At 33.1% G+C, this 26,466-nt stretch overlaps 2 protein-coding genes and 1 long non-coding RNA gene across 4 annotated transcripts; 1 reads left to right on the top strand and 2 right to left on the bottom strand.

The window, feature by feature from the left end:
* The first annotated feature begins 280 nt into the window (after positions 1 to 280).
* On the top strand, positions 281 to 12,361 carry LOC110997234 (probable ATP-dependent RNA helicase DDX46). Of its 2 annotated transcripts, XM_022265291.2 has the most exons (18): positions 281 to 464; positions 556 to 753; positions 981 to 1,125; positions 1,989 to 2,178; positions 2,302 to 2,402; positions 2,591 to 2,714; positions 3,228 to 3,397; positions 3,789 to 4,003; positions 4,242 to 4,476; positions 4,936 to 5,097; positions 5,480 to 5,599; positions 6,272 to 6,479; positions 7,469 to 7,631; positions 7,922 to 8,133; positions 8,644 to 8,807; positions 9,250 to 9,438; positions 10,245 to 10,412; positions 12,090 to 12,361. In XM_022265291.2, exons 1-18 carry the CDS (start codon positions 451 to 453, stop codon positions 12,330 to 12,332), a joined length of 3,021 nt encoding a protein of 1,006 aa, XP_022120983.1. In that variant the 5' UTR covers positions 281 to 450; the 3' UTR covers positions 12,333 to 12,361. The 2 variants fall into 2 exon arrangements, 1 of the variants encoding a protein (XP_022120983.1); XR_002600325.2 differs by lacking the exons at positions 281 to 464; positions 556 to 753; positions 981 to 1,125; ... (12 more) ...; positions 9,250 to 9,438; positions 10,245 to 10,412 and adding an exon at positions 10,430 to 11,210 and having other exon boundaries at positions 12,090 to 12,227.
* Positions 12,362 to 17,560: 5,199 nt separating this feature from the next.
* Positions 17,561 to 23,990, bottom strand: LOC123690376. Its single transcript, XR_006751046.1, has 4 exons — positions 23,887 to 23,990; positions 20,929 to 21,028; positions 20,546 to 20,687; positions 17,561 to 17,724 (listed from the first exon to the last, which is right to left on the bottom strand). It is a non-coding gene; the product is annotated as an uncharacterized LOC123690376 (long non-coding RNA).
* Positions 23,991 to 24,390: 400 nt separating this feature from the next.
* Positions 24,391 to 25,421, bottom strand: LOC110997268 (enhancer of split mbeta protein). The gene has a single exon (XM_022265336.2). The coding sequence runs from the start codon at positions 25,356 to 25,358 to the stop codon at positions 24,756 to 24,758; it is 603 nt and encodes a 200-aa protein (XP_022121028.1). The 5' UTR covers positions 25,359 to 25,421; the 3' UTR covers positions 24,391 to 24,755.
* Between the last annotated feature and the right edge of the window lie 1,045 nt (positions 25,422 to 26,466).

Below are 26,466 nucleotides of genomic sequence, written 5' to 3'. Positions count from 1 at the left end.
AGATATAGCAACATACAAGTGACAGCATCAATTTTAAACAAAAATCCGGGTTAAGGTTTACAATTCAATACCTCGATTTTGAAATCAAGTGAAAGAAAGTTTTAAGATTTTAAATATTTAGTTAGTTTAAATTACAACTCAGGCAGCATAAATCACTCCAAATGACTCGGAAGTGTTCCAAACAAGCTCCCCGAGGACCTATAATATATATATATATAATTATAGACTTAAATTTTGTCTTTTGAGTTTCTCTCTGTCAAGTGTCAATTGTCAAACTATAAGTGATAACACCAAGCGTGTTTAGTGTATTATACATAAAGAAAATAATTTCCAATTATCTTAACAATTACTGAGTGTGTAAAAACAAATTTTAAACTTCTTAGGTTTCGTTTATATTTTCCATAGTTGAATATTGTGAGAAATGATATTTTTTTACGAACTTTGATCGTAATGGTGCGAAGTGGGTGAGTGTTTTACTTTCCGTTGTAGCTAAACATAGTTCTTACATGGTTTTGTTTAAAAGAGTAACGGTAACATATTTCTATTACTTTTCAGACGTGATCGTGACCGCCGTAGGTCACATAGTCGATCTGTGACTCCAGAAAGGAAAAGACGGCGTTCCCGGTCCAGAAGCCGTGATAGGCCATCCAAAGCATCAAAACGGAAGCGCAGCCGCAGCAGGGAGAGAGATACAAAACGCGATCGAAGTAGAGATCGTGATAGGGAGAGAGACAGAGAAAGAGACAGGAAAAGGTATTATTTGTGCTTAAGTTATATTAAATATTCATAACCTCAATACTGACACCTCAGATATAATATGAATATTATTATTTTTCTCAAAATCATATAATATTATAAAAAAGAACTAAAATTTTACTTTCTCCTTTTTATGTTCTCAGTACTTATAAAATACTTTTGAGCACTTTTGCATCGTTCGGTGTCAGCAGGAGATATTTTAAAGTTATATTTATTATTTATAGAGATAAAAGGGAAGAAAAGAGTAATGGCTCTAGTAGTAAATCTAGGAAGAAATCACCAGATAGAGAAAAGGAAAGTGAGAGGTTAAAATCAAAAGAGGAATCCTTAAAAACTGAATCTGAATATGACATTGGATCTGCTGATAAGGTAAAAAAAATATTATAAAGCTTTTATTATTATGTTTAATATGTATTAAAAATTATCAATTCAATATATCAGATATTGCTATTTTGGTTTTTACCAATAGTTTATTTGGCATTACTTTTTAATATTGTGAAATTGTAACAAAATTTAAACTTTGTTATGTGTATGTTATCTAACAATGTACATCTGACAATAGCCTAAATGAAGGAATAGTTTTATAAAGATAATTAAAATATTGCAGGACATTATGGTTATGTATAATTTTCCCTAATTGCTTTACATTAATGGAAAAACATATATAATATTTTTTTTCCGATTTGATTTCATGTGTAAACAAATATTAGTGTGAATTAATTACTTTTTTACTGTACTGTCTTCACACATACTTTATGTATGTATTGAGGTTTAGGAACTTGGCTACTTTATTTGTCTAGTAGATTTATTAATAAATAAAATGAAAGTTTACATTTTAATGAATATAATTATGAACAAAATTCAAAATAAAATGCGAATTTGTCATTGTGATATTGTATTAATGTTGAAATGTCATTATCAAAAAGCTGTATAATGTAGTTTGATTACACAGATTGTGATTTGTGTAACATAAAATATAATTCTTTTCTCTCATCTTTTTTTAATGTATTTTTTTTTTTGGAATTAGATTTTTTACAATGTATATTTTATGATTTAGTAACAGTACTCAAATGGCCTTTTCTAAGTTAATAACTATGTTGGGTTTTTTAAAACTATAAAATTATTTGACAAATTTTAATAAATTATATAATTATAACCATAACTTAACCTTTTTTTAAATGAACTATCAATAACATCCTTACAGTAAGAATATTATTAATTATTATTAATAGGAAGAAGAACAGAATAGACTAGAGGCAGAAATGCAAAAGCGTCGTGATCGTATAGAGAGGTGGCGTGCTGAACGAAAGCGGAAGGAATTAGAATCTGCCAAGAAAGAAGTTCAAAAGGGCAGTTTAGTCACCAATATACAGACACCAACTGTAAAAAAATGGTCTTTAGAAGATGACTCTGGTGATGAAGGTATTCAATTCCATATTTTTGTTTAGTTTTCATATTACAGCTTATCATTTGTTAATAATATAAATCCTTGTGCATAAACTCTTTATTTATAAAAAAATATCCTTTTTTATTTTATATTCACAGGTGAAGAAGACAAAGAGGCCAAAGAGAAGCAATTGGCAGAAGAAAAGAAAGAAGAGGACGAAATTGATACACTTGATGCATACATGCAAGAAGTTCAACAAGTAAGTTTGGTATTATTATAATTTTGATTGTGGTTGTTTGAATTTAAACTTTAAAAAAAATACAATGCAGAAGTGGCAACATCAATAACTAAATTCAATGTCACTGAATTGTAAAATGTTATAGAAGTCTGGTTATAATCTATGTAGCTTGTTTTCATACCTTAATATTTTTAAACCAAATCTTACAGGAAGTTCGTAAAGTGAATCAAATAGACCATGCTCGTGGAATCATAAATCTACCATCATCTGATTCTAGTGTAGTTATCCTGACCGGGACTGCCAAGAAGCAAGTCACAGAACAGAAAAACAAAGGTTATAATCTTATTTAAGTTTTTAAATAAAAGTGTCAGGCACTTCTTTAATTATTCTCATAACATGGCTACAATAATTGAGAGACACCATACCCTGAAACACGTGAATGAAGTTTTATTATAGAATTCCGGCCGCTGAGGATATATACAACACAAATCCTATTCCCACAAACACAATCAATGTGAAAAACATCAATGCCACAGACATGACTCTGCGCAAATCGCGCTTCAAAAAATAATATTTAAACTCTGAGTTTATAGAGAGGTGGTAGTTACTTTGGCCCTGTAATAAAAAGTTTATTTAAGTGTTATAAATTTGTTACATATAATAGTAGTGAAATCATAAGGACGAAATATTGAGTTGAATATCTCTTTGAATAAACTCAAAATATTACGAACAAGTTTTTTAAGGCCACTCTATATTTTAAATGTGAAACAGCTTGCTAAATAATCAGGTTTGGCCTCGAACCAATAAAATGGGCTTGTGTTAAAAAAAAAAATTATGTGCTTTCAGGAGAGTTAATAGAACAGAATCAGGATGGTTTGGAGTATTCATCTGAAGAGGAAACTGAGGATATAAAAGATGCAGCCGCGAATCTTGCGTCGAAGCAGCGTAAGGAGTTAGCTAAAGTGGACCATTCAAGCCTTCAGTACATGCCATTTAGAAAAGCATTTTATACCGAAGTAAGCATATTTTTTTATTTTTGATTTATATTAACTGCATTTGAACATAAATCAAAAGTTTCACTGTAGATGATATTATTTATAGAATCGTAATATTTCTACAATTTAATTAGTCCTTTACTAATCGATTATTGCTTTATGTGTTAGTTTAACTTATAAATTGTATAAACTCCAAGAATATTGCCCCAATAATGTATTCAATAATATGTCCATGTTGCAAAAAAAAGACAAATATTTTTTTTGTATTTATCATCTTTAATTCATATTTTGATATAATATTTCATATTGCCATTACAAATAACATGAATACATATTCCAGGCTCATCTAACTTTATTAATTGGGCATTTAAAATTGTCAACAAACATTATAAATAAAAAAAATTATTTCCAGATTAGTGAATTGGCTCGAATGACTTCAGAAGAAGTAGAAGCATACAGAACAGAATTAGAAGGCATCCGGGTGAAAGGCAAAGGATGTCCCAAACCTATTAAGACCTGGGCTCACTGTGGTATTAGTAAGAAAGAAATGGATATTTTGAAGAAACTTGCATTCGAAAAACCAACCCCAATTCAGGCACAGGCCATACCAGCTATTATGTCCGGAAGGTAGGGCAAAAAATGTCTCATTATATGTAGATAAGTTATATTTTAATTTTGTATACACACATTTACATACAGACAACAATAAATGTTATAAATCTACTAACAGGACGTCAACATTTATGTTTGTGTGTGTGAGTTACTGATATCTTATTAAGAAATCCCCTGGAATTTAGCAAAAAAATTAACTACTTATGTCAGTTTTTATTTCAGTAATGGCAAATTATTTTTAATTTATTTTCAGAGACTTAATTGGAATAGCTAAAACTGGTTCAGGCAAAACCCTAGCTTTTATATTGCCAATGTTCCGACATATTTTGGACCAACCGCCTTTAGAAGACACAGATGGGCCAATAACCCTTATAATGTCTCCCACAAGAGAACTTTGCATGCAGATTGGCAAAGATATAAGGAAATTTGCGAAATCATTGAATCTTCGAGTCGTTTGCGTTTATGGCGGCACGGGAATTTCTGAACAGGTATGAAACTTGGGTGTTAGGAAAGAATATCTGATTTTTTAACATGGCGAACCTTCTAAATCAAAGCCCTATATATACATAATATGTATTGGGTATTTAATTTATCAGGTTGGTTTATTTCAAAAGTCACCTGAGTATAGTAAAAAATGATGCTCTGACCTTGCTTACAAATATTATCTTATAAATAAAAAAACGCTTCACAAGCATTTGGTAAAAACAACAAAATTAAGAGTGGCGGAGAGTCTTTCTGGTTCTTACTACTGCAAAAATCCCGAAAATATATATAAATTCTTCTTCTTCTTTCTTTTTTTTTTTTGACGTTCATAAGTACACTTATGAACGTCAAAAATTTTGTAAATCATTATGTTACCTATATGAAAAAAAAAAAATCATAAATTCTTACGGCATGTTTTGGTACTTGTAAAAATGCTAAATGATATATTATTATGTTGTGTGTAGATAGCGGAATTGAAACGTGGCGCTGAAATAATAGTGTGCACTCCAGGGCGTATGATCGACATGTTGGCCGCCAACTCGGGACGAGTCACAAATCTACGAAGAGTCACGTACATCGTGTTGGATGAGGCTGATCGGATGTTTGATATGGGATTTGAACCGCAGGTAACATATCCATATTTATTAAATTGTTGTTGAGAATTTGTTTTTCTATATCTAGAGCTACAATAGTAGCTTTTTTGTATGGATCCAAGCTTCTAATACCGCTAAATAAATTGCTTTGAAATTTTAAAATTAAGTTTCTATGTGCGTATTTAATATTTGCTCGAATGGTGAAGGAAAACATCGTGGGGAAACGGAACGATGTGTGTCAGGCACTGGAGGCTGATCACCTAATTGCCTATAAGATTTAAAATCATGAAACAGATTCAGAAATCTGAGGCCAAGACCTAAAGAGGTTGTAGCGCCACTGATTTATTTATTTTTATTTTAACAATATACTATAATATCATGTATAAGTGGTGTTATCTATGTATAAATTTTTTAGGTTATGAAGATAATAGACAATATTCGTCCAGATAGACAAACGGTGATGTTCAGCGCCACTTTCCCGCGACAAATGGAGGCTCTAGCTAGACGGATATTGCAGAAACCTATTGAAGTTCAGGTATATCAGTCAAATCGTAGGTCACATTAAAACTAAAAAAAATATTAATTTGTTAATAAATAATACTTAGTAAGTAGTAATAGTTCTAATATTATTATCTCATATAAAATATAAAACGTAAGTAGTATCTTAAATTAACCAAGAAATTGTTCTGTGATGATATTTCCATACTTATTTGCTGGACAATATTTATTTAATCAGCGTATGCGCATAAAAGTAGTTAGCTTTAAGAAAAAAAGTGTGTGTATTTCTGTACACAAAAAAAACTAAAATGCAGTAGTGATTAACGATAAATATTAAAATTAATCAAAAAGATTTTATTTAAATAAATAAATATTAGTAAATACTATCACCGTCGTATATGAAATTGATTTAAAAACACCTAAATAATATTTATTTATTCACACTGTTTAATTGTACTGTTAGAAACGCGTGTTCTAAATATAAAAATACTAGAACAACAACAACTTGAACATAGTTATCGATTTCCTGCCACCTAGACCTAACTTTACGATGTTGAATTCAGGTGTCGGTGTGCGCGCTTCGTAAAAATTCACTTTCATCATTTTTCTCCATCGCGCCAAAAGAAGTATAACTTCAAAAAATATTTTGACAGGCGGTTTACCTTTTTGACCTGTAATTTTTTTATCAAATGAATTATATTATCAATAGGTCGGTGGTCGCAGTGTAGTGTGCAAAGAAGTAGAACAACACGTGGCAATATTGGAAGAAGATGCGAAATTCTTCAAACTTCTAGAATTATTGGGACTGTACAGCCATTTGGGAAGTATCATCGTGTTCGTGGATAAACAAGAGAATGCTGACAGTCTACTTAAGGATCTCATGAAGGCCTCATATTCTTGTATGAGCTTGCATGGAGGTATGTTGGAGTAAAAATAATTTAATGGTTGTAGTTATAATTTATGTTTAAAGAAATTTATTTTTCATTACAAAAATGTAGTTTATTTACATGAAAAACTTAATATGTATATGCAGCACTATTGGAGAAAGTAACTATATCGTCAGCGAATCTCTTGTTCAGATACTGATCGTTTATTTCTATTCCTTTTATCTCCCAGTCAATGTTTTTCTTTATGTTCTGGCTATTTTTAATATTTACATTAATAATAATAATAATGTGGATGTCAGGAAGACCTGGAAATTCTCTACACAAACTGTGAATAAAATCAATGTATGTCAATGAAAGAGGTTTAGAGCGAAGCATGTTAAACATAAAGAACATGCATATTATCGAAACATTATTTGTATTTACATATTCTATTCGAATTCTTATTTTTGCCATGCCTTCCATTTAGTACGAAATACGCCCCGCTTTTAAAAAGCGTTGTCCATACAAAAAAAGGATTGTGGTTTTATGAAACCACGGTAAAAGTGAAACTTATTTTCTCATTATAGACATTTAACAAATTTTTTTTGGAATAATATTTTATATTTACTTGAAAAATTGGAATGATAATGGGAAATAATAAAAGTAGACTAAGTCTCCAACTAATTATTTTCTTGAACTCTGTCTCTTAGAGAGTACGACAATAATAATAATAATACTTTACAAATATTTAGATTATATACACATTAATTAAACAACATTTACATTAAAAGAATAATATTCACTACACGGTCGTCTGCTGCGAACTGCGGCCGCCGGCTATTGCCTTTGGCCGCTATGACGAGCGCCTTACACTTTATCCCTACTCCGCGGCCGGCCGTCACGCGACATGCAACACACAGACAAAAAAGTTTGAGACGATGTAATAAATGTTTCACTTTAAAATGTAACGTTACGTTACGTCTAGCTATTCGATGTTAGATCTCGTGCCTCTGCCGTATATTCATGACGCTCTGTTACAGGTATTGATCAATTCGACAGGGACTCGACGATCGTCGACTTCAAGAATGGCAAAGTGAAACTCCTCGTGGCGACGAGTGTTGCTGCCCGAGGCTTGGACGTCAAGCAATTGGTTCTGGTTGTTAACTACGACTGTCCTAATCACTACGAGGATTACGTACATAGGTAATATTAATTCTGAAAGGCAATTTGTATGTATATGTTTGAGTCAGAGTGGATTTGTGTTATCTTTTGTGTGATAAATTTGATAAATGTGTTCGTTCGCAAATTTCTTGGAGAAAGAGAGGTACTTAAATAGATAATTGTGCGATATATTGACAATTATCTATTTAGCTATTCTGCGTATTTGTATACGGAATTTTGGAATGGAACCAACAATGGTTCCGACACCATTCCAGAGTTCTTACCGTCCTCACCTTTGAAGTTTTTTCTTAAACAATTGTATCACGATTTAGATGCGGTCGAACTGGTCGAGCTGGTAACAAAGGTTACGCGTGGACGTTCCTTACGCCGGAACAAGGAAGATACGCTGGGGATGTATTGAGGGCTTTCGAACTCGCCGGAACCAACCCAACCCCAGATTTGAGGAACCTTTGGGAGAAATATAAGGAGGCACAGGAAAAGGATGGAAAGAAAGTTCATACTGGCGGAGGGTTTAGTGGCAAAGGTATATTTCGTTTATAGATAATGGTATAGTTAAGTTAAAACATCGAAGACTCGGGAATAGTTATCTAAACTGAAGCTTGATTTCGAAAAAAACTAGGAACCGTTCTAGTATTACGTAAGCACTTTATGTGTCTTGGATTTTCTTATCTTGATGATTACGTCAACAATATTAAATAAATAAAAAAGTAATTATTTACTTTTTTTTACATATAATACCCACACCTTGTTTATGCTTGAATCAACATGCATTTTCGAAGATTTGTTCATTTATTTTTAAAATCTATGCTTAATTTGGCTGACAAGAGCAAGGGGGCTTATTGCGGTAAATATTTAATATTTCAAGAGCTATCTCAAAAAATGCGAACAAAGATCTTCTTACTCACCTGTATTATGTCTTACTTAAAGTAAAACATTTCTATGTAGTTTATATTTTTATATAAAAAATATTTTTTATATTTGTAATTATATGATCGACATAAGCAATTTATTTAGTATTGTTCTTAATTTTCAGGTTTCAAATTTGACGAGTCCGAGGCACAGGCGGCGACGGAACGAAAGAAATATCAGAAAGCAGCACTCGGCCTTCAAGATTCTGATGATGAGGATGTTGAAGGAGATCTCGATCAGCAGATTGAGACTATGTTAGCTGCTAAGAAGATAGTTAAGGAAATAAAGGTAAGGTTACTGTTAAATGTATTGTCAAAACAATTAAATATATGTATGTACATACTCTTAATGTTATTTGGAGATTTAGTTTAGTTATGTTTCTGTAGTGTGAAATTTGTAATGATTTCTTAAGTAATTAGCTTTGTGTACTTTTGACCTGTTTCAATTTTGTTGTTATATAATAATTTTATTAAATTCGTGATCCTTGTTTTTGTATTGTTCAACATATCGATTTTACGAGAACTCAACTTCTATAACCCGGTCAATTACCTCGTTATAGTAATAATAACGGATAACTGTACTTAATTTATAATAAAATAATAAGTTATTCCACATTTCAAAAACTAAACTTAAAATAAATCATTTGTAGCATTCTTCAAACAACTATAGCAAATATCAAACCTCAGTTATTAAAGATGCTTAGTAATAAAACATCCTTTGTCTTTTACAGCCGGGTGTTGCGGGTGCCACGCCCCCTGCTGGCGGTCCAGCTACGGCGGATGGCAAGCTGGAGTTGGCTAAACGTCTGGCTTCAAGGATAAACATTGCTAAGGGCCTTGGCGTAGAGCAAAAGGGCGCTACTCAACAGGCCGCTGAAGCTATTTTGAAGGGATCACTGTCTACACATACACTTATTACCGTAAGTTTTCTATACAAATCATATTATCTATGGTCGAAATTTAAGTTCGAATATGGTTCGTGGGTCATCTAATTTTTAACAGACTTCAAAATCCCTTATCCTGGTTATCGTGTATTTATAGTTTTAATTTAGTTATCATCAAAATATTTTAGTATATAAAAATAGAGAAGTATTTAAAAAAACATATTTTAATATTTTTCGTATTTTTGTCGCGGGAGTATTTAAATACAAACCCATTACCATGAAAAGTATATAAACTGCCTTATATACTTTAATCTTTTTGTACGAATGTATAAGTAAATAAAGCCAATTACTTGCGTTTATAGTACGTTTCTAAATATATAAGCGACTGATAACAGATGAAACAGGTTTTTCCCAGTTTTCCTCGCTATCAATACACTACCACTAATGCGAAAATATCTCTCTAAGCTAATTAATGTTCTTATTATCTGTATCTTATTATCAAGGCTTATGAGAAAAAAAATGTTTGTTTTAAAAATTACTACTCCTAACTAGCCTAAATGAGGGTATTATATACATAAACTATTTTGTATACAATTTTATTAACGGCTTAAAAATATGAAAAGACAAAGTTCTGTCTATGACTATTAACTGCACTAAATTTAATAATAATACTTACCCTTCTCTCTTCTCTCTTTAGTTTCGAGAGTACACGGCCTGTTGTTTTTCAAACATTTAGTGTATTAAAAGCCTATAATACATTACTGTCATTAAATTACTATTGACTATTATTATATGCTAGGTATTTTAATAAAAGTAATGTATATTATTTTGTAATATTTTAGGCAAAAACAGTAGCGGAACAGTTAGCGGCGAAGTTAAATACGCGTTTGAACTATCAACCTCGTGACGAAGCGAATGCAGAACCCGCGGAAGAAGTATTCCGGAAATACGAAACGGAGTTGGAAATTAATGACTTCCCGCAACAGGCCAGGTGGAGGGTTACTAGTAAGGTATGTTTAACCTATTTTCATATATAGTATATAACGTAGAATACGTTACGTACGTATAAAAAATGCGTTGTGTACGTTACGGTAAGTGGAAGGCCTGAGTATATCTAAATTTTAGTCTGCTTGGACCGAGTGTATCTACTCAGATACATATATTAGGTATACACGGATAATATAAATATAGATATCAGTTAGGTTTTTAACGGGAATACTTAGCGCTGAGTCGAGACTGGATTCATATTCAGAAATCTACTTGATATTTCAAGTCACAATTTTGTCTTGAGCACTGTCAAATATGTCAAACTTCATTCAGGAAAATGTGTTTTGAAACAACAATAAGGTTTAACTTACGTTCTAGAATACGGGCGTTAGTCTGAATTCGTCATTTTGTGATTGACAAAACCAGTGATTAGAAACAATAATACTAAAATGAATGTCGGAAAAACACCGATACGGGCAGTTAATTAAATTTAATAGCAATTAATAGATTAGTGTTGAATAAATTAAAAAAAGAAATTACCTCATTTCTATAAATGGTTTTAATTAAGACGTCAATAACAAACAATCATTAATGCCTGTAATAAAATTAACGGCAATTAATGTGATAACTTTTAACCCCCTACGCAAATAGTTTGTCCATAACCCGACTCATGCACCTATAAATACGGAGTTGCATATTTTAACCCTCAGTTGCAATCTAATCATGTTCCTTAAACTAGCCTTGATCGGTGTCTTTGTTTACTTCTGTGTAAAGCTGTTAAACAGGCAAAAGTGCTACACTACTAATTATTATTTACAGAGGTAATTATATCAAAACTAATATTCATACTAATTTTAAACCATTTATAAATGGGTTCTCATTCTCTTATCTGCCAAGTCCCACAGCATTATAGTTTCCTTGACTTTTCGCCGGACAATGGCGCATTTTTGAAGCGTCTGGTAGAATATTGTGACTGAAGTAGGAGAAAGTTTTAATTGCATAAAAATCTTTTTGACTCTATAGCTTATCTGTATATATTATCTTCAATAAATTAATTAACGAACGAACTGGCGTTGTCCTTGTCTGTTATCTAATGAATGAGCGTGAAACAAATTCATTTAGAGCAGTGTTAATCTAATCGCTTTGCATGCTATTCTTAACTGAGGTCGTGCGTTTGAACCCTGGCTTTAGCGCTGTATGCGGAATTAACTTTTGTTTGTTTGGTGAACCATCTTAGCTGCTCAGACCAAATATGGGCGATGTTTTTTTTCGATGGTGAAATTATTTTTTTTACCATAGACGTGCTATTGAAATAGCGCGCTTGTCTATGGTTTCATTTATGAAATTTGATATACTTATTGCTATTGGAAGTTACTGTAAGTCCAGGCGCTGATCACTCATAAAGAAAATAATAATCAATGAATTGCATTAATACGTGGTGATTTATCGCCGTATGAGCAAGTATTAATGGGCACATTGATAGTAAAATCATCTGTCATCAAAGAATTAACATTAAGTAATTATATACAATACCACCTATAGAAATAATATTATAATAATTTTAAGGTAAATCGGTGTTCGCTGCCTTAAGATTTTAAATTAAACTAGATTTAAAAATATCGCTCGAATTTAATTAAATTTCTAAGAAAAATTTAATTTAATTTTATATATAATTTAAATATATATTTTTGGAATTGCAGGAAGCACTGGCTCTTATAAGCGAATATTCAGAGGCGGGTATAACAGTGCGAGGGACCTACGTACCTACGGGTAAAGCACCACCAGAGGGCGAAAGAAAATTATATCTTGCTATAGAAAGCTCTCAGGAGTTAGCCGTAGCTAAAGCGAAATCTGAAATAACTCGGCTTATTAAGGAAGAACTGCTCAAACTACAGACGTCCGCGCACCATATGGTTAACAAAGCTAGATATAAGGTTCTATAATGATTTAATAAATTTGACTTGTACTATGGCATGTTTTTTATTTTTTATTTATATATTTATATCATGATCACAGCCCACATACACACCCTTGTTTGTTCCCTTTTATAAATCTTTTTGTTGTAAAATGTATTATGTATTCCATCTTTGGCTATATTTTCAGTGTAATTAAATCTTATATCTTTAAACGAGCAATATATATATATAATTGGAATCTCGGGATCGGCTCCAACGATTTTCATTAAATTTAGTATACGGGGGGTTTCGGGGACGATAAATCGATCTAGCTAGCAATAAATGATAGAAAATAACAAAAATGTGGTGTTTTAGTAGCCCCAATTTAAACTGAAAAATGTATCTTCCTGACATCTACCGGCGAATAATAATACTATTGTTTGTTTAAATTGCTTTAACGACACAACAACACTAAAGCAATTCAGCATATATAATATTCTATACTGTTCATATTTCATCATTTTATTAGTATGTAATTCGTACTTAAATATAATTTCCAAAAAACACAATTTATAAAAAAATTAAGATACCGAGCAAAGCTCGGCCATCCAGGTACTATAATTTATGTTAGCTGTAGGAGTACTAAATAAATAAAGTGAAACAGCCACTAGTAGCCTGTTCCCTGCCCTGATTTGGACCATTTCTCGTCGCAGAATCATAGAAGTAAGTACATACAGTGAAAAAACCTACATTATCTGTATGAGTATTTGCACCGCCGCAAGTTTGAACTGCATCCACCTTGGAGTAGGTAACTATCAATAGGTATTGTTTAGGTATATTTATAGATTCTTAAGGTATCAAAACGGTTATACAAGCCATATTTTACGGATGTGAGACTTGGAAGTTGACTATGAAAGAGGAGTAATTATCGGTACCAGAAAGAAGTTCTAAGATAGATTCTGGGGCGAACAAATAGAGTTTCATCAAGGAAGTGGATTAGGTTTCTTAACTACGTAGGTAACACTGAAAATGTGGAGAACTGGCCAGTTTGAAATATTGCTAATAAAAACTTTTTTGAATTTCAAATTTAGAACTCTTTGGTAACAAAAAGTCATTTATTCATGTAAGTAACATAATGTACACTTATGAACGTCAAAAAAAGGAATATACATTACATGCTTCTAATTTTAGATTTACTGCCAGTTCTCAAATCAAGGGCGTAAAACAGAAGAGAAGAGCTGGCAATAAACTCTCTGCCACTCTTATTAATCGCAAGTTTTTTCTTTTACACAACGTTTGTAAGGAGCTGCAACTATTACACCATGTTCCATATGATCTTGAATAATCAAGAATAATAAAATAAATTAAAAACAAAGATTTGTCCTCTATCAGCAGGAGGCATGGTGAAATAGGAGCACGCTCTTACTTACTCGTGAGAACAACACGCAAATACGTAGTAGAATCAACTAATATCACCGCATACACGAATTCAAGTCGACCAGGCACTACAAGTAGCACCTGTTCACGAGTAGGACGCTTGGCCAGCCCTCGGCTCTCGTCATTTTTCAGGGAGACAGACAACCCGACTCGTTGTCATGGTAACGTACGAAAATGCCATAGAAAAGCCCCCTAAGGAAGGCTTTTCTCAGTGTTTCAGAGGAACGGAGATGATTTTGAAAAACAATAAAAGTATTGGCAACTTTCTACATTAAGACGTTTTTTTAATTTTTAAACATTTTCAGTGTGTTCTAGGTATTAAGGCAGTCGTTGATAAAAAGGATTATAACAACATTCCTACTTATGTCAAACACCAAAGATCGTATTTTTTTAATATACACACATATGCCCTGTCTTATAACAAAGCATTATAGAGAGTATTATTGTGTAGGCTTTTCCTTTGTCTTGGTAAGTTTAAAAATTTTCCTCCTTGGAATATTTTTTTAGATATGTAATATATAAATGAATAATTATTAACATTTAGTGATAAATCTACTTATCACTTCTTGGTTCTCGTATATTTTAACATAAATATTGTATATTGTTTAGTGAGGAAATTTTAAAAATAAAAGCATGTTAAGAGACAGGTTGTAACTTGTTACTGACATATAAAAACATTTCTATCGTTGAAAAAATCATTTTCGTTGTTTGCAATAGTTTACGAAGACACACGCGAGCTCATTTGCTTCTTTTACTGTTAGGAGCAAAAATGTCTACTGGTATTATAATTTTTATTAAAATTTCGTGGTTAAAAGAATGAACATTATTTTATTTAGTTTTTGGCAAACGGGAGATTGCTCCTTTAAGTGTGAGGTTCTCTAAACTAACTCCTAGTAAAAACTTGCGGCGAATCTCAAATTCTTTTTTATGAAAAATATTATCGACACATCGTGAAATATGAAATTGACAGCGCACGTAACTAATGATTTATTATATATTAACAGCGTGTGTCAGGTACAGAAGGCTAACCGACTGCTTGTTTATTAAGAAAAATAAATGATCACGATAAGTTACATAAATCTGAGGACCAGACCTAGAAGGAAGTAGCGTTATGGTTTTGTTTTAAAGAAATTAAGTATCGATTTACGTTAGCATAGAAGTGTGCTGACACACCTTACCACACGTTAACCAGAACGACGTTTAGTTACGCGGCCATTTAAAAGGAGAGGCTAAATTGGCCTCTATAAAGCACTCACAGTACTCCAACTGTTCTCACCACCTTCCCAGTAACAGCTCCTTCTACTTGAGCCTACTCAGCGAAGAATGATTCCATATGTTGACGACCAGTCACTTTCCGAGTGGCTTGATCCTTTGAGGATATTTAGATTGACATAGAGATGTGCGGTCTTCTTTCATTAGTTGTTCGGATTATTATCTGTTGCTAAGTTTCTACAGCAGACGTCGAGGCAGAATACTAAAATCCACCTGTATCAACTCGACGACCGTCGGCACACAAATGAGCGTTATGTAGGCAGCCGCACCACTAAGTGGAACCAGCTACGCACTGAAGTTCACATTCGTAGAAGGCCGGCAACACACTCGCGAGCCATACGGCATTGAGTGTCCATGAACCTATCACTGGGTCAGCATCACTTAACTTCAGATGAGCCTTCTGCTCGTTTGTTCTGCAAATTTCTTAGCTTTGGGTTAGATATATGGTGAACTGTCAATCTTTACTAGATGGTTAAAAAGTCGTTAGTTAATTCAAGTTAGCCATTTTTTTTCATTAGGTGTTTCATATTTATTAAATTTTTTATCGTAAATGCATTACGGATTTACGGTATCATGTTTTTCAATTTGACTTACTTATAGATTATTATTACTTATAGATACACATTCTTCGTGTTGGTGGCATGAATATGATAGATTTATTTTACTAAACTTCTTAAAGATAAAGGTTGTACACGTGGGGTAACCGTGATTAATAACATAATCCACACTGTAAAGATAGTGATTATGGACGAAATGGTTATGTAATGCAAACATGAATTTCGTTTTATAATAAAATAATCTTTAGACACACAACAACACAAGGCTTCACTCTCATTAACTCGTATGACCACAAATGTCACGACATATCTGATAGGATTTAATGGTTATATTTATTGAATATTACAACAATACGTATATATTATCGCCCATTCTCTATGTTCTATTCTTATATACAATAACATATTATTTCGCAATAACTTAGTCATATCAGTAAGCGATTTAGAAGACAGTTATAATTAATTAGATTGACTTTCGCTTATCAAACATTTCCAATGCATTCTGTTGTGTCTATTGCATAAATATTTACTACTTTGAGAGCGGAGAATTCCACGATAAGAGGAGAAAAGGCACGTGTTCAAAGATAGCATTCATCAATAACACTTTAAAAATAGTTCTAGTAGTCTCGTGCGTGATAAAGGTTATCAATTGTGGGAAGATTCCACTGCAAACAAGGCTACATAATTATTAAAGATATTATAATAACAGTGTTCAAGTTTTTGTTATGTTTTATATAAAAAAACGAAAGCCTATCTTTATCTATAGATACTCCTTTGTATTTGATACGAAATTTAATCTGACTTAATTTTTTATAATTGTGTTATTAAATATTAGGTACTTTAGTATTTTATCGTTATGAATAGTTTCGACGATTCACGTCCCAAAAAACAGCTATTATGTGAAACATTTTTTAATATTATGAAATTATGAATGACGTTATTAGCTCAATTAAATTTAACAAGAGTTTATAATGTAGTAGTGTGTGACATCATAATCGAGAAATTTCTTTGAGTTGTTTAACCATAATAACGAATAATTTTTAATTTTGAGTTCGTTCTAATGAAAGAGTTGTTTTGACTTCTCACATATAAATTTCCACATAGGAAATATAATGTGTTTACTTGCTCCAGTTAACCTTTGACTTACTGTTATGGTCACGGGTTTACTTATCATGTTGTTAATGTGCACTAAACATGCACTGATATAGTATTTTATTTTATTTTTCAAAATATTTGTACTTCTGGTTTTATACTTTAATACATTTTTACGTCAACCAGCTCAGTGTATGTTCTTCTTACACCCTTAAATACCCGAATACTATCTACGTTAAGAGATCCAATGCCAATGAAATCTATTGGCGAAAATTTTGGTAGTTATATCTTTTCAGGAATAGGAAAGCTTATAGTATTTTCCAATATTTGGTATCGAATATTCATATATGATTAAACTTAGATAAGATTAATTATTTCGAAAAATATGCTATATTATATTTCCCCCATTAAAAAAAATATACATAAATATGCCCTTTTTATTTGCAAGAAAATAGGCTTTATAAACAAAAGAATACACTACGAATTAAAATTTGTGTTTTGTAGTAACATTTGTTTTCTATCAAAGCTAAATAGATTTCATTCGAAAACAGTACAGTTTCCTTAGTTTTGATTATTAATTAATTTTAAACATTGGAGATAAAGAAGAATTGGTATGATTTCGCTGATATAAGGTCAAAAGGGTGCATGACAACATTATTTCTGTTACCGTTACATATTACATGAATCGTAAACGATGATATGATAAAACTTCAAGTTCACTTATTTGCTTGTTGCTGGGCGAGACAATAATACTTAAAAAATTACTTCGGAGATTTAACTTGTGAAACAATTTATTTTCATAATAGATTAGAAGTATGACTGTTGTAAGTAAATAGAAATACTAAAAAAATAAAATACTTTATTAGAGTACTACTTTAGATTACATGTCCTTATGTTTATTAGTACTTAACCTCGGACTAATGAAGGCCTCCAAATCCTTCAATTTGTCTCATCCTCGTCACAATTTCACTACTATCTCTTTTATTCCATCTTCCTAGGTTTCTGGTGGGCGTCGTTTCGTTTTTCTTGCCATTGGGCCATTCGAGGGTCTTTTTGACCCGTCTATCATCAATCGTGAAACACTTTAATAATAAAATATAAATGTTGTATGTACACTTGATTAATATTATTACAAAATGCTTATAAGATATAAATAAGGAATAAATAGGTAAATAACGTTTGAATATAAAAGAATATGTATTCCTTTTACTGATTCAGAGGCTAAATAGTAAATAACGAAGGTTACATTTTTTATAATTTGTGTGAGTTTTACGAGTAAGATTTTAAACGTTTTACATATATTTTAAATTTTATAAATATAACCTAATTCGCTGTTTTGCTGATGATTTTTTTTAATATTTATGTGCCAAAAATTCTTGGTAATTTTATTTTATTGTGTTTGTCTTATTTTGTATATGTTTTTAATTTTTTTAATTTCTATGTTTTGCAAAACTTATGTTTGCATATAGTAGTAGGGGAGCCCAAGAGGGGATTTCGGGATTTACTCAAGCGCGGCAGATTAATATACAGGGGGATACCTTGTACCCGGTTAAGTACCTCCACCAAATATGAGGCCCATATATAAGGCCGCCCGTGAAGGATACAGGATCAGATTAGTAAAAAAAAATTGATCATCAGACATTCTCGAGCGCGTCAGATTAAGGTAGTGTGAGTTAATCACATCCTAAAAAGTGTATATTCCACTAATCTGACAATTTGAGAGTGACGTAAAGAGAGGGGAGGGCAGCAAAGTTGTAAAAAAAAACGTCATCTTGACATTTTCGAGCGTAGCTAATTTTTTTTTTTATTTTGAATGAAATAATTCAAGAATATTGAAAAATATATAATCTGACGATTTCCGCAAGCCGAAATAACAAAATTTCGTCGATAAAGTTCGTGCGATAAACGCGTGCAGCTGCGTGATGCCTACATTTCCTTCTCCGCGTTTCCCTCAAAATTAGATTTCATGTGAATTTGAACCGATGGGGACCGATAGATTTTGAGAAATTTTGAAAAATCTAATAAAATAACAATTTGTTTTTTTGAAAGTGTTTTTTTGCAATAACTTTTAAACGGCTTTATCCATCAACTTCAAAAAACTAATCCATCTTTAAGCTTGAAAAACGACGTCGATCGCCTTCAAACTGGTGAAAATCGGTTGATTCGTTCGAGAGATATCGTGAACGAAAGAAAACCGAAAAAAGTGTTTCTATCACATAACTTTTTTGATCGTTTTTGATGAAATTAAATAATTAGAGCTTAAAAAATGCGTCGATCGCCGTCAACCACGGGAAAATTGCTTGATCCATTCAAAAGTTATTGGGGTTTGAAAATTTCAAAAATAGTGTTCTATGAAACTTCTATCAGACTTTCGAGCTGAGAGAACTCAAACGCATAGAAATATTATTTCTTTGAACTCAGCGAGCTCATAAGTACAATTTTAAGCGCCCAGGAATGGAATTGCAGGCATGGCCTTTAGGGTGAACCGTTTTTATAATATTTTTTTTGTCAGATCAGGCAAATCCCTCTAGATAATCGTCAGATTATGAGACAGTACGTTTAGAATATGAATCTGAACCATATATATCTTAATCTGACGCGCTCGAGTATTTCAAAATGGCGATTTTTTTTTGCACATTATAATAATGGCTGCGAGTTTGCGTCAGCTCGAAATCGTCAGATTATTGAATGAGAGCTTTTGTTTTGGTGCACTTAACACCCCCTTAGAAAACCTGACGCGCTCGATTAATTTTTTTTTTTTTCATTTTTAACCCTTACGTACAACCACCCCCATCATGTAAATGATCAGATTAACATACGTACATTATTAAAAATACGTAGGACATTGATGCTATCAATATCTGACGCGCTCGAGTATGTCCATGCAACAGTTTTTTTTTACATATTTAAACATCTATAGCCGCTTTCCCCACCGATGAAAAGGTATATATCATATAACATTTTTTTCTTCTTATCATCTAAGCTTTGCAACCCAATAGGTCTCCACGACGCTCGAGTAAATCCCCATTTAGCATCGTGGGCTCCCCTACCATAGGTACTGTCGTACATATTACATAGAAGATTTTATAAAATTATCAGTAGATTTCGTAATATGTATGATGTTGTAGACTTAATTAATGAATAAAATAAATAAAGAAGAAGCAATTTGACTGGTTATCGAGTTGAATGGTTTAGAATTTGAGCAAAGCTTAGTGCTAAGTCTGAACTGAATAATACCTTCATATTTGACTAAGGTGGTCCAAATAATTTACGTACCTATTAAATACTCTTATATAATTTCTATATAAAAAATCAATAGATATAAGGTATAATTTAACAAGTAGTAATGTTTGTGATAATATTTTAAAGATTAATATAATACGAATTGTTGTATAAAATTATCAGCATTAAAGGTGTGCACACCTTTAATGCTGATGACATATTCAATGATAATAACTTATTAAATGTATTAAGGGTTACAAAACTGTGTTTTTTTAAGGTTGTAGGTATAATCTATACAAGAAGCATCTAACATATTTTACTTCATTACTTTTTATTTATCTATTACAATGCAGTAAAACTAGATAGATAACTGAATGTTGTTTACAATAAACAAATTATGAAGGTTAAAAAAGGATTTATTTTTAGGTACTTTATCTATGAAGGCCCGTAGTTGGCAGACACGAAGCGTTATTATTTCATTAATTATTTTTCTTAATAGAGAAGTGTTAGGACTATGTTACTTTTGCGTGGCCCACATCGGCTTTTATGTCTAAGGCGATGGATGTCTTCACACGCAAGCGTTTATTTTAAGAACAAATCGTATCAGAATCGTAATTTACTTGCCACTTATCTTTATCCAATATCATTGTAACATCAGAGCTTAGCACGTGGATCATTTACCTGATAAAGGCCGAAACACTCCCTCTTCAGGACGTCAACACACTGTTTTTAAGTGACTCATTGACGTTTGTCGAAGAAAATCGATAATTTTGCGGCACTAACGCACGTACCCGTGTTCTTAGACTGTTCAACGGAAGGTTTTCTAAAAAGATTAAACAACTGATTAGGTTGCCAACTACATAGTTTTAACTAAGAATTTTACAAAATTTTTTATCCTGTCAACATTAATATTGCAATGTTTACAAATGTTTCTATCTATTAAGTGTTATATAATTATGTGACAAATTTCCAAAATCATTTATGCTGTGTTTGGGTATTAAGTACTGATTTGATCTTCTCCATGACGCATGTGAAACCAGCTGCCCACTGAGAAAAGGACCTACCAATTCTTAAAAGATCGACAACGCACTTGCGAGTGTTTTGGTAATGTGAGTGTCTATGCGTGGCGGTGTCACTTAGGTCAGCCTTCTGTCGGTTTGCTCCCTATAACATAAAATAATATATACCAAAGCAAAAACCAAAAACCAAAGCTCGAGAGCTTTGGTTTTCCAATTAGTAATCATACCTTTACTTTAATGGAGGCGGACGAAATACTGTTAATGAATTACAAAGTACAGGCGTTATAAAGTTAGTGAACTTGGGTGAATTATCAAAATCGCATGATCGCATTTAATACTGCGAATTCCTGTTCGAGGTTTCGATTGTGATTGGATGGTTGATGACTGATGTACAAGAAGGTTAAAATATTAGCAATATCATATATGTATACATACATATATATTTTTTTTTTATTCAATTACAGACATGGCTAAACTCACAATAAAAATAGACATTTATAGATAATTAAAATAACAAAAAACACAGTATATTCTTACCCCTAATACCCTCCAAGTATACCCTCAAATCAGAGTACACTACCGCCATACGCTCACCAAATAGGTCGCTTTCCGGTGAAGAGTCGAGAAACCCATTAAGCATCGAGAGTAATCGAGGAATGGGAGCATGTTGACGCTGGACAGTGCGAGCCGAACGCAAAGAGGTTTCTGTTCAGTTCAGTCTGATGATTTCCCCCATCAAGTATGCGCTTTCCGTTTCGTTTTTAATAACGTTTAGACCAAACCATACCACAGCCAAATCCCTACGAAGCTCTAACGAATTATATCCCAATACCCCCATCAGGAACTTAATAGGGTAGAGTATATATATATATATATATATATATATATATATATATATGTAATGAATGTAATACATAATTGTGGCGCTATAACTTTTTGGCCTTGCCCTAAGATCTTGGTTTACCTATCTTGATCAAAACTCTTTACAGGCAAGAGGGTGATCTGCCTTCTGTCCCTGGCTCTCGTTCTAAATTTTTAGGTTGTCCTTAAATGTGTCGTGTGCACAATGAGAAAATATAGTGAGTGTTCAAATAGATATATATATTATACTACAATATAATGGCGGCTTTGAAACTTTAAGGAAGCATTAAATAAGTATTAATCACCCTTATTTGTTTAATTTAAATTTGCCGAGTACAATGTACAAAGTAAACGTTAAATGTGCGTAGCATTGTTAGCATCTTGCTTAAGCTAGCTTGCAAGGCCACAGCCGTCTTTCAATTTGACTAATGCCGATCAAACAAAATTCGCCATCGTTTTAATTGGTAATCTTGTTCTCTAGTATAGACCCTAATTTTAGCAAAGTGATGCGATTGTATAGAAAAAAACCTTTGTATTATTAAACGATCATTAATTGAACAGTGAACTGATTTATGACGTGCGCTAATGAGTCTTTAGTAATTAATGTATTATCTTCATGAGGAACTTTCCATCATCGCTGTATTTTTCTTTAATGTAAACATTCTTATCGAATAAGGAATACAATATAAAATTAAACATGATTTAAATTTGCTACTATAAATAGTAAAAACAATAAAATATTAAAATTAAGTCCATATTGAGCTATTATATAATAAGAGTTGTTTTGTAGTGTTTACCTGGTGGCTTTAGCACATACTTCATACATGTGACATATCCCTAAGGTCGTAGGTTCTACCCTCGGCTGTGTACTTGCTCATACGGTGGAAAAAAGCATCGTAAGGAAACCGGGAAAATAGACCCGAAGTTGACAGCGGGTGCCACAGAGGGCTGATCACATCTACAGAAATCTGAGGCCAAGATCCCAAGAGTGAAGAGTACCACAGTTTTTACACATGCTATATATTGCTATGTATATCAAATAATTAAGTCACTAAAGCAGGTAAAAATATTGTTTGGCTCTCTATTATATTATTATATTTAGAATGTGAATTCATTTCACAGGGCCAGTATTTTCGTTGCAACGTATTGTAATTAGCCAACGGTTTTTATACCTATGTACTTACACCAATTTTTTTTAATTAACGATAATAACTTGTGTTGTTCTAGTTTTAAGCTCTTATGAAATCATCGTCACTATCATAACAATAAGTATATCTGTTTAAATGACTAATAATTGTGCTACTCATAGGTATATGTAATTGGTTTATTCACAGTTTACATTTGTCAACTAATTCTATATCAACATTTCGACCTCTGGCCACGTCACTGAATTGTGATGCAAGAGGAAGAATTTATTCATAAGCTGATAAGGGAAATATAAACAAAATAATACGTTAAATATATAAGCAGTTATGAAATTAATTTTGGACTCTAACGTCAATATATCCAATCGAAAATGAATGTTATTGCTTCAATTACGTATTATTCGTTGGACGTCCTGCATTCGATTTCGGGTAAAAAATCCAATACGTTACTTTGTTTGTAAAAATATTTATTCAAATATCTGAACCTATTAAGTATATTATAAAAAAACTTTTGCAAATCGGTCCTTGAAACTGAATCGTTCAAACGCGCACCATAAGAGGTTTTTATAACCTTAGTGATACCGTGGTTTACACAAAGATGTCACTTTTCTCGAAGCTTTTAAAAGCTCTTAAGTTCTTTCTTGTAGTGGCAGAGGGCGCCACCATGACGGTTTAAGACGAGTTTCCAAATAAAAATATCATAACGTGAGTTTTAACGTTAAACATTCCAGTTGAACAATCCCAAAAATGAATGCACTATTTACCTAGTAGAAAACATGATTTTTCATTTTAAATTTTCGCTAGGTGTACAAAATTCAATACAAATTCATATTTTATTTGTAATATTCAAATGCTTATAACACAGCAACTAGATTCTTTCAAAAAGAGATATATATGATGTATTTATTTAATTTAATACAGCACACGGCATAAGTAATTAGTAGCATAAGTATGCCAATAAATCTATTCTATATTATAATATAAATTAAAGGCTTACATTCGTTTCACTAACTGCTCGTAAAACTAATGTTGCTAATATATGTATGTCACAGATAACAATCACTTATGCAATGATAACAGATATTTCTTATTGACTGTCGTCATCGTGTCTTTACTATGTATGTTCTAGTTATGATTCTCGTAATGTTTGTGTGGATCTAAACAGGAAAGTTACCGAGCACGCGTCAGGCCACTATGTCAGAGGTCTAAGCCCTTAACCTCTTTAAAAATTATCAGTCTTGTGTCTCTTGTTTATTCATAATTCCGTAGCCTCTAATCTTAGCATTAATTTAGCCTTGTTATTTAATTGGAATGTTTTTTACAAAAACATGACAAACTAATGACGCAGATTAAATTGTTTTCTGCGCGCATGGTAATGCTAGTAAACAGATTAAAATAATTTTGACGCTAAGAGATGACTATGATTTAGTTATTTGCTGTTTTCAAAACATTTTTGATGCTTAAGTTCTAGGTTATTGGGGATTGAAGTAAAATACAGAAATATAATTGAAAAATATTTTTTATTAAACTGTTTCTTCATTGTTCACTTTTCTGTGAAATCTTTTTAACGATAATAAAATAACAATATGAACCCACTCTAAGTCTGTCGGGCTCGATACATCTATACAATAAAATTAAACTTTAATATCACAATATTCTTAAAAAACTATTCTGTTTAAAGCTTTGAGTTCAACTTACGAACTAAAAGGTTTTAAAACCAACACTAATAAGATGTGAGATCTAAGTTATCAAGTCACGTAGCACTAAGTCGTCGGATGAAGGCGGACACTTGCAGGGCTGACGACTCCGAACGGCGTTGAACAGATATACCGTGGAGCCGGGTCCGCCTGCTCCTGCCACTGTGCTTTACCAGGGCCTCCACACTGAGCTCTTGGAGAAGCTGTTTGTGGTGCAGTCCAGGGGAACAGCGGTGTGCACTGGCATTGGAGAGGCAGGTGGAGAAGGTGTCACGTAGCCAGAAGAGGAGGACACCGTGGATAAAGCGGGGCTGGGCGGGCTGGCAGGAGGCGTGTCAGTGCCTGCGGCGCGCTGGATGTCGTTGAGTCTGTGGCCCAAGTGAGTCATCAGCTGAGTTCCCAGCCTCACGTCAACACCAGGGATTGAGGCCAAGCAGCGGGAAACTTCATTTGCAGCATGAGTAAATCCAGCTCTGAAGCGGTCGGCGTCCACTGAAGGGTTCAGTGACAGGCGACGTTGACGGCGAAGCTTGTGAAGATGACGGACAGTCAATTCCAAAATATCGGCTTTTTCCAATTTGGCGACATTTTCACCCTCCGACTGGAGTGCGCTGACCATTAACTCCTTTAATTCGTCAAGACAGCGGTTGATGCGAGCGCGTCTCTTGCGCTCAAGCATCGGTTTCATCACTTTGCGATATTGATAAGTGCGCGAGACCGGTTGCGGATCTTCCGAGATCGGATACGCGATATCGTAAGACATGGTAGACATTGTGTAAGCGAGTAGATGTGTTTGGGTTGAGCGTTGAACGCGGAATGCGGTAAGCCGGTCGGGCGGGGGCTTATATAGGGAGCGGAGGGCGCGCGATCGTGGGAACGCGCAGAGCTGTCGAGTTCCCACACGCGCCACCTGTGCGGAGCAGCTGCCGCCGGGGCGCGGGGGGACACGCGACCGCCGCCGCGCGTGCGCGCCGTAAACAATTGCCGGCGCACGCCGCGACGTCACACCTCGCTACGGTGATTGCTGGCCGCGGATGCCTATGCACTATTGCTTCTAACATTTGACCCCAATCCGTGTTACCCATACTCCTATCAGTACGTCTTATCCATATCAGTTATCAATAGGGTGTAGTGCTCATACGACAGGTTGTCGTTCTCGAGGTAGTTTTTCTAAATCGTCATACCTGTAATTAATTTACTTAACATTATTTTTGTGATTAAATATCAAGTTTAATTTTTTACAATTTAATCTTTTTATAATTCTTTAATTCACTTAGGCATACAGTAGCATGATTATATATGGCCAGTCGTTACAACTCTACTCGGCGCTTACGCAAATCGCTTGTAATTAAAGTGAATCTAATGAGTATCGCAATGTCGGGATAATCGTCGGACTATCAATCATGCCTGGCGCCGACCACAATGGCTACGTCAATTATGGCTACTGTCCGCGGACATCAATCATGGACGCGTAATGACTATTGACAGAATACGATGTGCTCCGAAGAGTCTAATTAATATTGCGAAATGGCGCTGTCATTATGCTATTTCCTATTATAGCTGATATTAAATAAAAATTATTATTTTCTTTAGTTCAATACTAAAAATAAATTATTTTGTCGTTAAAATTACATTTAAATAAATCATTTAAAGAATGCAATTAAACAGTTTTGTTGTGCTTATGGTAGGAAGTTAAAATATAATAGTGTCCAGTTTCATATAAACAGGTTTTATATAGGAGCTTAAAGCTTGTAGGTAGGTACGAAAGTACTATTATTATAATATATCCCGTTATACGGATTGTTTACAGTTCAGGGTAAAGTTTTTTTTATTTAATATATAAATGACAACAAATGACTGTTATTTCATTAAATTTGTTT

This window comes from Pieris rapae, chromosome 2 (genome assembly GCF_905147795.1).
Source record: "Pieris rapae chromosome 2, ilPieRapa1.1, whole genome shotgun sequence".
NCBI lineage: Eukaryota > Metazoa > Arthropoda > Insecta > Lepidoptera > Pieridae > Pieris > Pieris rapae.
The sequence above is the reverse complement of the archived record's forward strand: the minus strand, read 5'-3'. Positions and strand labels throughout refer to the sequence as shown.

Bases quoted from the DNA above. Each gene is read 5' to 3' on its own strand.
- LOC110997234 (XM_022265291.2), top strand. The intron at 8,808-9,249 runs GTAAGGTTACTG...TGTCTTTTACAG, and splicing joins AGATAGTTAAGGAAATAAAG to CCGGGTGTTGCGGGTGCCAC. The intron at 9,439-10,244 runs GTAAGTTTTCTA...GTAATATTTTAG, and splicing joins CTACACATACACTTATTACC to GCAAAAACAGTAGCGGAACA.
- LOC110997268 (XM_022265336.2), bottom strand. From the start codon at position 25,358: ATGTCTACCATGTCTTACGATATCGCGTATCCGATCTCGGAAGATCCG.